This window comes from Bombus impatiens, unplaced genomic scaffold (genome assembly GCF_000188095.3).
Source record: "Bombus impatiens unplaced genomic scaffold, BIMP_2.2 scf_0142, whole genome shotgun sequence".
Lineage (NCBI taxonomy): Eukaryota > Metazoa > Arthropoda > Insecta > Hymenoptera > Apidae > Bombus > Bombus impatiens.
Genome location: NT_176561.1, coordinates 1,571,022 through 1,588,553, shown reverse-complemented (window position 1 = coordinate 1,588,553; position 17,532 = coordinate 1,571,022). Strand labels below are relative to the sequence as shown.

General features: G+C 37.4%; 1 protein-coding gene across 8 annotated transcripts in view; it reads right to left on the bottom strand.

Annotated features, from left to right (window-relative positions):
* LOC100746173 (teneurin-m) overlaps positions 1-17,532 on the bottom strand; it is a 662,892-nt gene that overhangs the window by 249,362 nt on the left and 395,998 nt on the right. For 2 of the 8 annotated variants that reach the window (XM_033319249.1, XM_033319250.1), the window contains exon 1: positions 9,086-9,612. The exons of the other annotated variants lie outside the window; for them this stretch is intronic. Coding sequence is in view for 1 of the 2 variants with exons in the window: in XM_033319250.1 (XP_033175141.1) it covers positions 9,086-9,098 (13 nt within the window). In the remaining variant the exon portion in view is untranslated. Of the gene's footprint in view, positions 1-9,085; positions 9,613-17,532 lie in introns of those variants that run through there. 8 annotated transcript variants of the gene reach the window in all.

Here is a 17,532-nt window from a genome sequence, read left to right as displayed (position 1 = left end):
GATTGGTTAAATCCAACGCGATAGTTCAATAACGTTCTGGGTGGTTTCTAGTTGCCATCGAAACTCCGGGCGAGGAACTGAAAGTAATAGAAAAACAGACTATGTACGTGGAAAAGAGAGTAAAAGAGACAAGAAGGAAGAGAAGAGAAGAGAGAGGGATCGTGGGGTTTGGCCAGAGGGCGTAGCACGGGTTGCGCTAGGCTATACATTACGAGCTTTAGCAGGGTTTAGCCGTAGCTATATACCGTGTCGTGGTCACCATCCCGGACCACCTATACGCTAGACCATACACACATATATATGTACATATTCAGACAGAGTGTACAGGTACATGTGTGTAAGTTTGCGTTCGGGGTGTCGTCCCGAAATTAATGTACTTGCTGTACTCCTTTGACGGACTGACTATGAGGGACAGATAATTCGAATAAAAATACTACGGACGAATCAAAAAGCTTCTACTGGCTTTGGAATATTTGTCAGATTTAAAGCAAAGTCGAAATCTAAACTTTATATTTTGAAATTTAGTGAAATTTTAGAAAAATTCTTGATTATACAATAATGAAAAATTGATGTCCTAGTGAATTTTCACCTTACATCATGTTGGTATTACGTATTAGTATATAATTGTTATTTATTATTACATTTTGTAAAGTCACATAAACATTTAATGTCTTGCATCCCACCACTTGAAAATACGTAAAATGTGATGCTGACGCCACACTTGTGTTAATTTGCTACGCTTAGCTTTCATTTTTTTAATTATTAGCCTGCGGCAGTTTTATACATTTGTGAAAAATCTAATTGTACAAAAATGTGCATAATACATATAAAACGCAAGGATATATAAAATATTCAAAATATAATAATACTCATTATAATATTTAGCGGGTGGAACAAATTTCTACGTAGGTTTCATTGTCTTAGTTATGTTTATGGAAACATTAATTTGCATAAAAATCCGCAGTCTACTAATCATTATTTGCCATTATTTCATTCAACCCATCGAACCATTAAATTCTCAAAATTCCATAGACCATCATACACACATCATACACATATCATACACACCAATGAAAAGAAAAGGGCTTCAACTAAAATGAATACTCTATACTGTATATGATTATAGAAAGACAATGATATAAGCAGTATTTTAGCGGACTCCTCGAGATAATTCCATAAAAATAAAAACGATGCGTTGTGGAAGAGCCACTGATACACATCTTATACAGTGTACAGTGTATGGTACACTTACGTCTATACACCCACACGTACATGTATGTAATCAAAAGCAGTGAGCTCGCACGACGTCGAGCGGGCTGCTGCGTAAACGTCGCGTCGCGGCGCGGATTCGTCGATGCACCAAAGCATGCGCGCGAACGTGTGCATATCGGTGTGACAGCATACGCCTTGCATATGTGTACATTGTACATGTGCATGTGACACGCGTATGCATATGTGTACGTGTGTATACGATACACACAATAATATAGGAAGGCTTTTGCTCCCAGCCATATAGGCTCTATGACATCCGACCTCCCTGTTCGCGATAATGTCTATCAACTTTATCACCCCCTACAATATTACAGACTAATTTAAGACGCGCTCCATATCGATCAATGAGAGTATAGAATAAGATCTGCTTACTGGATTTTGAGGAAGAAAATGTAGTTTACCTGAAGCTTGAATTTGATACGCCACACACAATTGAATTATTATTTAACAAATTATTCAAACTTTCGAGGATTCTTTCATATTAAAAAGAATTTAATGTTACAATAGATTCGTCAATTATGTACATGTAATTCAATTAAATTTCTTAATTATTTAAACGTAAAAACGAATAATCAAATTATTACAATCTTCACGAATTATTTACTATTTTATAGTAAAAAGAATTCATGTATTCAGTATTACGGTAACGTCGCTAATTATGTGTATGTAGGTTAATGCAAATGTATGAAATGTCGTTTCTTTGAAGTTTGAAGTTGGTGCGCCATAATACTATCATTAACAAATTACTAAACCGTCAAGAATTATTTTACACTAAAAAGAATGTATACATATTCGATAATCGTGTGTTATAAGCATTGTGAGATTCTGTTTTGCTCGATTTTTTCTAAATATATATGTATATAATGTGGCTATATATTGTATGTTGAATGTACCTCGTGTAGAATATTTTCTTCGTTTATTCAGAATTATTTTCGGGAATTGATCTCGAATCCATTCTCCCGCATCTCAATCACACTTCTCAAGACTGCAATCAGAGCTTTCAATCACAGTTCTTAAAAATTTCACACCCTAAACACATTTCTAAACATAACCAAACACGCAGATTCCAATCTTTATTTACATTTTCCGACTCAACTAACCTGTACTCACAACGTTAATATCTTAAAATACACGTTCACGTATTCCATTATCACTTCACACAAATCATTCACGCAAATTCTCTCAACTACATTCATTGTGAATCAGAATACTAAATACGTAGACGATAGCAATATCGTATCCGCCATGTTCGGCTGTCATGTCTTCGCGAATTCAAACCGCGCGATGCGCTCCCTTACGGTGATCGTAACGATTACGGTTGATCATAAGCGGTGACCGCCGGTGTGCCGAATCATAAGATTCGCGCTTTATAATCTCTATATGAAGAAGGAAATGAACTGTTACTTTTTTGAATAAATATACGATATTTTGAAAAAACGTGCAACTGAAGATTTATTGTATAAAACGACATTTGATATATACCGATCTAACATAAACATTAACTTCTTATTTATCTTTATAAAAATATGAATTTATATAAACGTCCTATTGATTATTAATCATACTATTCAAAATACAAAAACTTTTCGATAAAAATTCCTCTTTTACGGTTCTTATCTAATTTTTTTTCTAATTTCTAACGCATAATTTTTTTTTAAATCTGTATTGTGTTGAAAGTACTACAGTGGATGGAATAAAACATTAATATTTACCGCAATCGCTGCACTTCACCTGTTACTCTTTTTCTGCCTAACGAGAATTATGTTAAGGAATAGTTTCAACATAAATTATCGTAATCTAAGGCTCGGTATTTCTTCAACTTCTCCCACAGCGTAATCGTTACATAGTTTCCCTTGGGCAAACGTTCACGGTTAGAGTTTATGCCACTTGAAAATAACAGAAGTTTATTTCCTGTTGAGAAAACTTCCTATGGAAAGTTCGACTTGCCAAGAAAGTAATGTTTCAGGATTAGTAAAAACTGTACCGCTCGTTCAAGCTTTATTTCGTGACAATTGTGTGAAATTCTTTTCAAACTTGAGCCAACGGAGAGTTATCGTTATAAAGAATGATTAAGTCCTCAACCGTATCGAAAACACTTCTCAGTGTTATTCAACGTTCATTGAAGCTTTTCTATCCTATTATACGATGTTTCCACGCTTCTATCTACATTTCTCGTAACCACCATAAAAATTCTCAAATTTGCACGCGTGATTTCTCTCACCCTTCCAATTTCCACAGCTACTGTCTTTCGTGCTTTTAACAAATTAAAGCTGAGGAACGTGGACTTTGTTCGTGAGTAAACACGCGCCGGAAGCAAAGTAAGTCGGCGAGATGAAGAGGGAGGGCCTCGAAAGGAGACATAGAGTCCAACTAAGGAGGGGAAACAGAGAAATAAAGAGGAATTCCTTCTTCAAGGCACGCTATTATCCTGATTGCATTTTTAAACGCGACTGTCCGCTGCGTACGTCCCTCTTCTCACCTTCATCTGTCGTCCTCAAGCCTACAACCGTCGTTTCCCTCGGTCTGACGCTCACCCTCCGACTTTACGTTTCACCTACTCTCTTCTCTTTTCTTTGAAACAGTGCACTTCGACAGAGAGACTCTATCGATACCTTTCCTCTAACCCTTTTATTTTTGTACAACCCCGATGTAAAGTATCCCACTTTCTTGAGAAATTGCTTTGCATCGATGAATTCTGGGTACAAAAGATGTTTAAAGGAAGAAAAACGAGATATTTTCGTCGTGATTAGTTAGAGTATAAGGTTGTAGAGGAGAACGAAGTATAGCACTGTTACATTAAACCTCTAATCCGAAAGAGTAGAAGTGAGATTTTTTTTACTATTAGAAAGTTGCCGTATAATTTTGATTTTTTTCGCTTCACTCTTCTGTGCAGTTTGGACAGAGAAAATGTCGGTCACTGTTTCGAACCTGGAGCAAACGCTAAGCTGCCCGATTACATTCACGATCGATGCTCTCGAAATGAATATTTACTAAGCAACGAAATATCTTTGTCGACGCGCCTCGATAATTTAACTGGCTACGGGAATTTCAATGTTTTTTGCGTAACACCATAAACTCATGTTGGCATATTTTGAGATCGAGAGTTTTTTGTGACTCTTTGTCGTGTTTATGTCTAATTCTCGTATAAAGATAAATGGAGAAGAAAAAACTGAATATTCTGATTATAATGAATTAATTTCTAAAATACTAATCTATTAAAGACAGAACTTTTTTAACTACATTTTAGGACGACTGGTTTATTAAACACAGATTGATATTTATAGAATAAAGAGAAGATAGTATTCTAATAGAAAATGCGATCGGATTCGATTCTTTCATCAGATCATTCATATGCGTTTCAAACTACAAAAAAGCTAATAAAATACGTCTATATTTTTCAAGTAAATAGTCACGCAATGAGAAGAAACAGAAGGCTTTACAAACCCCTCGATGAAAAACGTGTTAAATCAGAAATTAAAATCTCTCAGCTAATTGTGTAAGCGACAGGGTTAAGTCATTTCATCCGTAATAGAATATTCTCCAAACATGCAATTCAACCGGGGACTATAAGTTAATGACACGTCTGCGAACTACGTAATTGACCTGGCATCAATTAACATCATGCCTGTTGTTTGTACGTTCGAATACGGCGTTAATCGTGCGGGCGCGAAAGCATTTGTTCCGAAATTATAGGATAGTCGATGGTCAGTTAACTCAAAATCAAATATTACACTCTCCGTTAATAATTATTACTTAGGACTTTAAATGTGTTAATTGTACGATTGAAAATATCTTTAAAAATCTAAACGTAAGTTATTTATGAGAAATTATTTATTCAGGTTCTAAACTTTCTGCTTCAAACAAATCAGCTGGAAAGTCTACTTTATTCAGTGAATATAAATTAATTTATTATTTAAAATAATTAAATAATCTTTTTACTACCAATAAGACACTCGATACATAGAAAACAGCTCATAGAACGTTATTTACATCATTATATTTACTATTGATGTTTCTTCACTTATTAGGCTTATCTATAGTTGTAACTAATAATTCCTTAAACGACATCCTAACAAGAAATGATATGTATGTATATTGTTCGATATTGACGTGCGCATTTACAAACAGGCATTTGGAAAGAACGAGGAGGAAGCGTTGGAGGTGAAAGGTCGAAGATCGTGCTTCTACCTCGGTTCTTTATCTAGCGAAGAAAGTGGCCAGAGATTCGAAGACAGGCTTGGATGCTTGCAGATGATTCACGAGGACTGGACGTATCCGATAGTCTTAAGACGATTGAATGCTATTTGACGGCGGGACAAGTTGAGAACAACGACAAATGACTGCGATTAGCTTCTCGGTAGCATGGCAATCAATTGCTCTTGATAGAACGGATCAGTGAATACGAGAACGAAGCGCTCCTTTGGTCTGACCGCCTATTAAAAATACTTAACTGGCCGGTCGTCGACCCAGCCATCGTCGATAGCATCGACATGCAAATGTAGTCCGCGTGTGCCTACATATTTATGCATTCTTCGATTCTAACACCCGCTGGCTTTATTCGCGCCGTATCGCTCCCGGTCAACGTTCACCTTCTAACAAGTTTCATTACGAAATCGTTTTACAACTCCCACATGTACACTCTCGTCCACAACTAGGAGAAAGCTGTACAAAACCGTCTATCATACTTATCTCCATAATTAATTAAAATAAAAAAAAAAAACCGGCGGCCCCTTGGCAATTACGTTTTACCACATTCAAGCGTTTTTCACTGGGAGCTTATTACAAAACACACGTACTGCAGTGAATCAAGTTTCTTGTGTTTTTAAGTGTCTTGATCTTTCATTATGGAGGTATTTAGTAAATACAATCTTAATTGCACCGCTTGTTTCATAAATTAAAAGATTATGGACTCAGAACTGTAAGTATACGGTTTCATACAGGTTTCCCTTATTGGACAATTTGATCGAAAGATATACTTAACGAAGATAAAAACTGATTGTTAGGCAATTAAAGCGATACACATCAATAATAACGAAAGTGTTAGTAAAGGGTCATTTGCCATTCACAGTACGAACAAATATACAAAAAAGTCTATGACTAAATTGAACGTGTAGTAAAAACGATTGCTGGTTACAAAGATCGAAAGTTTGGAACAATAGAATTTTATTAGTAATTCTAGCGTCGCGTATAGTTTTTCTACGTGACAAGAAGCCTAATGGTGTGGCCAGAGGCTAACACGCCCTCGCCGCTATTACCATATCCTGCTCAATTTCGCGTTTCTACTTCGCAGCGCTCGCGTGGCTGAACGCGGGTCATTATTTTTCGCGCAACTATTTTCGTAGCTGCCAACGGCACGTGTGACACGCTACCCGCACGCCGAACCGAACGTGCTGTCGTTTTGAAGAGCGAAAACGCGCGTCGCGTTTGTTTCCATTTAAATGCCACCGATAGGTCGCCCGCCTGTAACGCATCGTTCTTTCAAAATTAAAATTTATTAATTAATTCAATCTTTTTCAGCGATGAATTAATTTCTAAAAAAAGCACAAATTTTTTCACGTGTTCCTCCAACCAAAAATTATTTTGATTAGAGAAAAATACACACATTGGATCGAAATGATACAAAACGCGTTAAAAACAGAAGACACACATGATTTTTATATAGTGACACATTGTTTTCATATCTGCATTGATGTGTACATTTGCAAGCCATATACTCAATTAATATAACTCTTTAATTAATTCCAGCACAACGCGATTGGAAAAATAGTAGCATTGTTTGCGCATTTACGAAATTCATGTTTCAACGTTCTTTCCTCAATATTACCATCATACATTGATAACATGCCAATTTTTGATATTTATTCAATGTTAGTCATGTTGAAAAAGAATGAAACACGCTTGCGTTTCCAATATCGTAATAATAGCAACAACACTGCATTCATGGGTATTGAGTTGAAATACGATGATGATCAATTATAAATTGAATTCTGTTTCAACATGACCATGGTCATATTAGTTTCACATAGTGAAAACAACATTAGATAAAATATTACGACATTCTCTGGATTTAGCAACATTTGATTCTTATTTATTTCAATCACTCAACAAACGAACAGATTCTTAACACTTTAGGATGAAAATTTATCAAACTTAATTGAAAGGAAAACCCCATTGATTGATGGAATCGAAAATAATTCGAAGAGTGTGACGAAGATAAAGAAAAATGTTTTCGTTATTTTATTGAGAATATTCTAATCAAACTTTACTACCGACTTTTCAATATTTTCACATCGTCGTATGAGCTTTCACGCGAAGCAAAATACCACGCTAAGAAGCTTCTACGAACTTGTTCACTAAACATTCAGCAGGTCGACATTTCTTCTAACGCGAATGTCAAGAATGTCCAGCGTCAGCGAACTTGCTTCTAAACAAATTTACTTTATAGCGTGTTCGTGAACGAACAAGAATCAATTTTTGTTTTCGTCCTGACATGTGCAAATATATCCGATAACAGCTCAGAATAAGTATATTTAATGCGAATATTTAAAAAAATTTAACTTTAACTTTAAAAATTTAAATTTAAAAGTCACCACATATTTTATAATTTATTATTTTCATATTTACTTTTCAGATATTTTGCTCAAATTTATGAGAAATATAAATTTGTAATTCTTATGTTATGTTTTCTTTAAAAGATACTAATTCTACGTTTTCTTTAAGAATGAGAATATTTTCAAGAAATGTATCACAAAATGACACAAATGACGCAATCATCCACTAATTATATAAAATTACAACAATTAGAAATTTCAATAATTAGGAGTATAATTAGAAGTGACAATCAGACATTTAAGAAAGTACAAATGCATATTTCACGAAGAATTTGAACACTCGGATATTCACAGAATCGAACCATCATCGACTATTCAACGAAACCTAAAAAAAATTGACGAACGAAAATTCACATTATATTTTCATATGCCTATAAAATTAATTCATCTAATGCATGTATATCTATTTCACACCATGAGAAAAAAATTATACGATATTAAGATATCTTTCATATAATTGAATGTATTTTTAATACACAATTCACTCGTTCCAAATCATGTGATGATTTTACTGTATCTACCTTCACTGCAAAATTGAAATTAACAAATTGTGTATTATATATATAACTGTTGTTTCACATCTGAATATTAATAAGTATAGTCATACGTTTGTCGTTTCTCTCATTATAGTTTCAACCATAATACCATACACCTTAATGAATAATGCTACTGTTAAACGTGCTCTTCCGTTCTCTCCTGTTCCTATGTATATGAAAGGTAATTGCATGTCTTTTGAATGAAATCGCGAATTTAGGGCTCCATTTTCACCCACCAATTGTCCATCAATCGGCAGTTGGAACGCGAGATAAAGCAATCACGTCTCGCATTAAAAAAACCGAGCGCTTGTCAACTTGCCGAGTTCGAACTTTCGGGACAACGAACGAGCTTAAACTCTGGGCGTGGTGGGGAGGCAAGAAACACCGAAAGAGCGCGCGATTGACCATAAGTAACAAACACACTACCAACAAAATCCTAACAACTCAATATATCTACGTACTAATACAGCATAGTTAATCTACGGAACTGTGTTTCTATAGGAACTTTGTAAATTCAGAAATGCTCAAAAAACAGTCACGCAATTAGTAGGTTAAATATTCGTAATAACTGGTATATACATGCCTAACATACAATACTTAATCTACGAAGTGATGTCTCCGTAGGAGATTCAAAAAGTGAAAGATCCGCTAGAATGCGTCACTCACCTAATTGGTACATTTAAGATCCTATAAGTACACCGGCGGTTGCCCTCTGTGTCATTGCACACGAGCACTGCACACACTCTCAAATCACCATAATAATGATCATCATCATAGTAAGCACCGATTTATCGATACGAAACACGATTGTCGATTTACAGGCCGATTGTGCAATGCAGTCGCAGGAATCCGTGCCACGGGAAGGTAGCTACATATATCCAAAGACAGCCGGTGTATCCTGCCGCTGGAAGGCACACAACACATGTACACGCCAATGTCCTGCACTATTCTTCTCCACTGATCTCGATTCTCCTACATTGAACGAAATCACAACGAGAATCGTGAAAAAAGAATGATATTGTCAGAGGGTCGAGAGATTTGGGTTAGTTCGAGGCGTAGTCGATGGTTCGAGTCTGTCGCGAGGAAACCGGAACACTGTGTGCGGTGGCCAGTAAGGGGCTAGATTCGCGATTATATAGGAATGTGCGAGTTCAGCGTTCGCGGTTCAGGAGCTGGCAATACACTGACTGGCTTCCCGGTTCGACCCGAGTCCGCGGCTGTTACTTCTACGTGGCGCATGCGTGCGACACCGTGGCGACATTGCGCCGTCGTCAACGACCGTCGCTGACATCGTCGTCGTCGTCGTCGTCGTCGACGTTTTCGTCCTGCTCGTAGTCCTCGTTGGCATTGTTACCCCTTTCTCCCTTCGTTGCCCTATCCTGTCCATCTACGTACACACAGGAACGCGTGTGCACCTATGTGAGCGTACACGCGAACCTACTTCCGTGTTTCATCCCCTAAATCGGCACTCCGCGCCCCAGAGAAGAGAGCGCGAGCCACCAGTGCCACCGTAGGAAAAGACCGGGGAAGAAGAGGTGTCGGCTTCTCGCGTCAAATACCCTCTTCTCCAGGACGCCCGCTCGAGGACGTAACGCGAGCACTACCAACAGCAGTAGATTAGGTCCGTTCTTATTTCAGCTACGAAAGAAGTGGAGTATAAAATTAAATTTGATTACCTAGATCAGATTATTAGAGGAGGATAGCATAGAGTCGGTGATGTGATTATATATGTATGTAATTCGTTCTTAAATGAAAGTACAACGTGATCGGAATATCATTCTTCGTTGAAAAATCTTGAATAAAATTCATCCTGTTCGCCGAAATTCTTGTAACGGAAAACAAATGTTGTTGAAATCACATAGCTATCGAATAAGCTTAAACGCTTGGTGCTTCACTGTATTAAAGTCATAATGCATGGCATGTGGATCTCGTTAGAGATAAAACAGAGGAAAAACATAGACGAATGCTTCGTGTTGAAGATAAACTGCCAGATTAACAGATAAACTAAATTGATTCTGGACGTATAAACGGAACTGCTGCAACACCCACCTTGTTTAAATTTATCGTAAGTCTATGCAGCATAGACTCACAATTTTGATGATTGAATACGATACCAAGATGACAGATTTGCAACAATTTGAGAAGGAAAATTGGAATACTACGAAATATCAAATTATGGAAAAATAAGTAAGTAAGGGTATTGTATGGTATAAATAACGAACGAAAGGAATAATTATACCGCGTTTAGAACAGTTCTCTTTCCATTTAATAGCAAAATCTGCGTCTACCAATCGATTTTACCAATAGATAATAGATAATAGATATTATCCACACTCACGTTCTACAATTACATTTTGTAATTAGCAAAGATAAACCTAACTATATACCGTGAACACGAAGCAGGACTAAATAGAAGCTATCGTCCTCTGCTATTGCACGCAGACCCACAATGGCCACGACACACTCAATTGACTGCTCGGGGCATTACGAAAGTCGACTTAACTCGCGATTCAACGTTCGTTGGACGCGTTCGAGGAAAATTTACGGAACGTTCGATCGGAGGAAAGTATATTTAGCAGTTGCAATTAAGTGGGAGCCAGCGAAGGTTAAGCAGGCGTGAAGAAGCAGCCTCGATTCTTGCTTTCTCTCTATCTTCTACTGTAATCCTTAATTGGTTCGCGTGATTCATTCGCTCCATTCATCGTAACTAAACTGTTTTCCGAAGGAGAGGCGTCCTCGCCTCGAGCGACATTACGGAGCACGCTGTTCTCATTCTTTCTCTTTCGTTTCTTCTTATCTTCTATCTCTGCTCGTCTCGCTCGAATACGCAAGAGGTAGCGCCCGAAGCAGCCACCGGTAGCCTGTCTGTCTGTAGTTATAACGTGGGATCAGATAAACAAACGTGGCTTTAACTCCGACTGACATAATCGGCTGTTCAGGTGAGAAACGCGGGAATCGAAGGTCCAAGGGGGAAAACGTGAAGAAAAAGCGACAGAGCCTCGTAGAATGTAAGAGAAAATGAAAAAGAAAAGACGATAGATGCAGGAGGAAAGATTGACGACTGATGTGAGTGGAGAAGGAATCCAGGAAGGAATACGTATCGAAGGTGAACAGAGAGGAGCGAGAAAAGAAATTGAAGGAATGGACAGAGGAACAAAACGTACAGGATACACAGGGACGACTTCCTTGGGGTCATTCCTGGATGATGGCTTCAGGACGATTGCCTGGATCAAGAGCACCGTGAAAAGGGTACGACCAATTTAGGATGATCAGATATTGCTGCGTTCGTTATTCTCGAAGCTGAAGGGAGGAAAAGAGATTGAGGAATCTGGGAGGGTTGACTGATATTGATTATTCACGTTTCGAATTCTTGTTTTATTATTTGAGCATTTGGGTTTAATGAGTTGGAAGGTTTTAGAGGTTGACTATTGATTGTTCACTTTCTGACTTCTTTTAGTTACCTTTAAACTGACCATATTGTCTTAAAGAAATGGCAATTATACGAGTTACTCGCTAGTGAGAAGAAAGATTTTAAAAGATACAAATTAACATCGCCGAAATAGTTTTAATGCGAAGATGCTTTTGTGTTGGAGATAAATAGAAGTTATAAATAATGTTTCGTTTGTTGATCGTCAGCGCCGCTACATGTATTTCATCGTGATGTGTGCGTTATTTAGTTGCAAATAAATTATTCGAAAACATTGACACGTTTAGAAACAACTATTATCGCTACCTTCGGAAGCTTTCACGTATAAAATATCATTCGGATATCGATCCACCATCGGTCTCTTGGCCGTTCACGGTATTTCATTCGAACGTGAATGAAATTGTTTTATTACGTGAGAACGGGCATAGAACATGCCAGTGACACTCAATATCGTTATACAGCTTAAGTAACGAGAGAGCTTTAGAAACATTTTATCGGAGATTGTTGCCGGTAACTTCGTTTTAAAAGTGTTCTATCGTTTCGAATTACAGGAAGAACTCGTTTGTTTTCCTTCCTTCTTCTCCGCGAGCAAAAAGTGACGACGCTCTATACTTTCCAATGTTACGATATTACGCTTTAATTTCTACACCTTTGTGATTGACGTTGTATTGCGCGTAGTCTCCTCCTATCGATAAAATGATAAAATTTCGTTATTTCGTCGAAGGGAAAGCTTTTAATTTTCGATTGATCTAATATGGAAAAATATCAAATATTTGCCTTGCAAGTGACTCACTTTTCTGTACTGTTAATATAGATCACGCGAAAATAATAAAAATTCTTTTCTACCTTTTTTCCTTATTATCCGATAATAGAATAGTGAGTGTAAAACTACATTTCTTTAGCTACTAATTTCTATCTTAAGTTCTTCGTTACAAATTAAAAATTTATATTCTTATTTTAAAAATAATATTTCTAACAGGCTACTTAACCATGCGTTAAAGAATCTACGTTATAGAATCGAATGTAGACATAAATAAGAGACACAATGTAATTTAACTTGTAAAATAAAACAGGTTCTACATAATATTCACACAGATTAATTTCTATGTAGACTACGATGCGAGTATACGAGTGATACGACGGGAGAGATCGCATTACGTTACTATATCCATGATCGCTCACGCTTCAACTCACGGAGTGACGATAAAACCCGGGCTTTGTCTCCTCATCAAAATACACTTCTGATCCCCGATTGAATGTACAAAGAAATTTCCCTGTCGGGGACGCCCCCGCGCGTGAACAAGAAATGGAATCGACGACTATAGCCCGAGCGAAACATTTCTAAGAATCGAAGAGAAGAGAAGAGAAGAAGAAGGAAAGAATGGCTTCCGGGTGCGCACCTAACCGGAAATGCTCTACGAGAAAGATCTAAGATTCGCAGGAGGGGCTCGCGGAAGGGTGAATAATAACGTTTGAAATTCGAGACGCGGAATAAAATGATGTCGTGGACGAGGAGCCGCGCGTTTCGCATCGAAGGGAAAGTAAGGAACCAAAGAGGGTTTGGAGAGAGCAAAGAAGAAGACAGAAGAAGAATATATCCTCGTATGTAGCTGAAGCAAAGCAAAAGGATGCAAGAAAGGGCGTCAGGAAGGAAGGCTTCTAGGCTTCGTTCAATAAAACGGAATATCTAATAAGGAACAAATGCAGTCAAGGAAAGAATGGAAGGAATAGAGGCGGGGCTCTGGAATAGTTCGTTTACCAGAGAGAAAGAGCAAGGAAGGCAGGCTTTGAGAATCTTGTCTACGCTCTGTTTTCATCCTACTTGCTCTTCAATGTCGACTTCTGGCGAAGAAAGGAGGATGATCTTTCGAAGAATCGGTGGTGTGCCGATATTTATACGATTGTTCCGTATGAAAGGGAAAGCGAGCGAGATGAGGCGAAATCACTGAAAATTGAAGAAAAGTGATCCTTTTCTCAACGTAGCGAAGCGTAGTGTCATTCATTTTTCAGTCAGTTTTATACTCTATTCTATTTTATTTTTTTATGTTTTGTCGATAAATATATTAGAAAATAGAATGTTCTCTTGCCAGATTTTCTCTCCTTTCGTTCAAATTTAAATTTTCAATAACCCGCATGATAGAAGTATTTCAAAATTGCCGAGTGCCTTTGTGGCGTATTTAAATAAAGAAGTCTGTGAAAGATAGTCACAGTTAATAAATATTTAAACGTCAGATTCTGTCCTATTTACTCCTCTACAAGTCATCTTTTCGAAAGATGCTTCGGGAAGATCCAGCGAGGTAATTCGATTTTGATTTACATATGCATCAGTAAGAGCCATTATCCTATCGTCCTTTTGTATCGTGCACAGACTTAACTGAAGCAATCTACGAATATGTAAATATGAAAGTGTTCCTAGAATAGTGACGACTCCTAGCAAGCATTTCCATACATGCACATTCATTCTGCATCGATCATTCCCAGAGGGAAACTCGTCCAAATTCCCTTATCTTCTCTATTTGAGTTAAAAAGAAAATTGAATTATTCAATGGGAAGAAGAGACGTCTTTTTCAAAGCTTTGAAAACTATAAATGGAGAAATAGTTATTTTAATATATAAAAAGAAGAAATAGTACATTACGCAGAGCTCACCTTACTGACTTAGATGAAGATATTATGATAACCTAAATATTTCATCACAGAAGTGTTCTTAGAACGATTAGGCGTATGCATAAATATCATAATAATTATCGCTATCGAGGAAAGGGTTTAAAAGAAAAAATAAACGATATAACAAGATGTACGACGTAATAAAAGGGCATCGATGTGAACTCACGAGGAATATGTCGAAGATTTAAGTTGTCTCGGATGATCCTGAACGAAACGTAGAAGGAAATTCCGTATAGGGGGCGACATCCTTCTCTCACAATCAGTTGCGGAGGCTGACGTTATCGCGCGCAAAGGAAGATAGGCCAGAGGGTTGGAAACGTACAGAATAAAACTTCTTCAGAGACGCGTGTATAAGATGGATGGGTACCGGGGCTTGAGATGTGCATCGGTGTGTGTCGACCAACGTCGATGAGTTCCGCTTTCAGGCGTGTTTCGTGTGTGTACACCTCGTTGGATTTGAAGGATGTTAGGATGTTATCGGCAACACGGGCCGAGGTTCTGAAGGACGTGCAAAAGCCATCGAGCCACCAGACCTTCCTTCCTCCTTTTCCAGAAAATATTTCAGGTGCGAATCTATGCGAGCTCGCTAACTCTTCTCTAAAGTTTCAGTTGGAAAGTTGTGTCGATGCGTCCTTTGTTTCTTTTCGATATAATGAACCGCATTTGCATATTATTATGTTTTCAGTCAGAAAACTGCATGCAAATGGGTAATACGTGAGTTCTACGTAATATCTAATAAGTTCGATCCTAGTTTAGGAGACGATTTAGTGAAAAATTGTTCTGCTTTTCTACAATTATGAAATGATTCTACTAAATTTTTTGAGATAAAAATACGCATGCTAAGATCTTTCAATTTTTAATATGACAAGCGGAAATATATAGCAGCAATTTTTGTACACAGCAAGGTATCGTACGTAAGTAGATACGTTTCTTCGAGTATGATTAATAAATATTTATCGTTCGATCAAGCACGATACGAAGATAAATGATTTAAAGGCTATCTTAAAAATCGACAGGATTACGTGAATTTTGTATACGATCTCGTTGTACGGCAATCTAGTGTTCGCTGTATTTCACTAGTGCTCCATGATCCGATCGACGAGAAGAAGAACGATGACCTCGTTTCCAGTACGACCGGATCATCAGCGTTACATTGCAAAGAGAGAAAAATTTCTTTCCTTTCTTTATCTCAAATTATCTCTATCGAAAGTTTTCAAAAATATCTTCTATATAGAAAACTGACGATTACCAAAGTTTCAATATTCATAAAAGATTCAATCGTGTCTCTACTAAAACAATAGAATAATATTATAAGAATATTTTTAAAACACTTAAACACCTGCAGTCTAGCGATAACGATTTTTGTATTTGAATTTTTTATATAGCCTGATATAATAATAACGTACGAATGTAATCTACCGTCAGAAAGTAATAAACGTGAAATAGCTGCAGGTATCAGAACTTAGTCCTCGAATATTAAACAGACGCAGAATTTCCAAGAATTGGACCAAGTTACAATATAAAACAGCGAAACTACAGATCAAAGGGACAGTAAAAAGTAAGTACCGTGTCTGTTTTAAAATCAAATAATTTTCAATTAACACACCCTTTGAAAACGTTAACGAATTATAAGATCATGAAAAACTTTATATCCGATAGAATGGTACATGTTCCATAAACCTAGATTTTAAGCTGGTGACAAATGAAAGTGACATTTTATGCCCATAATCGTAAGCGTGGAATGAAGGTTGCTAATTTGAAAGGAGGGAGAAGCAGGAACTATACAGAGAAGTCGGCGGCAGGTCTAATTTATCTCGTAACAATGTACGGTACAGTGGCAATTTAAAAGCAACTGACTACCTATATAATTCAATTATTCAGTTGAACCCTCGTAAAGTTTTGTAGTATTGCGAGATTTATAGGTAAATTAAAGGGTAAAATAAAGGAGCTCATTTCTTGTTGCTTCCAAAATTACGCGTTGGCACAGGAAATGTTCATCCTTAGGGTAAAATGGAGCCCGCTTCCTTGCCTCCGAAGTTGTTTGCTCTTAGAAAACCACGTGACAAAACAAGAGCCACGACGTTCATTAATTTAATGTCAGGAGATTACCCTGAATAAACTGATAAAACTTTTCGAGGGACTGCCACTCTTCGCTTAATGACGTCTAAGTTCTGAAATTTGCACTTCTTTGTCCGTGCCCGATATCTCGCAAAAACAAAGTGCCAAGAGGCGCGATGTTCGAATTTCTTTTTTAAACCTACGATTATTCATCGAAAGAGTTAAACTTATCTTTGAAGCATTAAGTCGTTTGGAAATTTCATAACCTCTTTTACAGTAGATATATTCTGCGTTATACTTGATAGGAGATTAAAGAAGGATTATATATCATAGAAATGCTAAGTTTAAAAGTAGTGTTGTTCCTGATTAATTCTAAAGATTTCGTTTCGCGACAAGTCTCATTACTGAAACAACGAATAGTTTTTTGGAAAAGCTACTCGATATATTAACAGCAATTGGCAGATATATAATAAATCTTCCAAACTGCTACAATCTACAACTGTAACAACACCAAATACAGGATTCGCAGGATAGAAAAAGACTTCAAAACTACCATTGCGACAGGGTGTACAGAAAGTGTGTCTGTTCGATCGACAAACCGCGGCCATTTACCACGGGACGTGAAGAATACAGCAATTTCTCGGCGTTCCGGATTCGGCTAACCGGTGATCGAAACTGAACAGCATCTTCGTAAGAGTGTTTTCAATCCTTTGAGGTCTTTTGATTCATACCTCGTAGCTTTTACTATATTCTCTGTAGCGTCTCGCGAGGAAGGACGATGAGGGCAATGGCCTGGAATAAAACCAGGACAATCGGGAAAGAAACGGAGGAGGGATGTAGCATACAGAAAAAGAGAACACGGTTGCGGAGAGGGCTGCAAGAATTGGAGGGTGGTTCACTAGAAAGACAGAGAGAGAGAGAGAGAGAGAGAGAGAGAGAGAGAGAGAGAGAGAGAGAGGGGG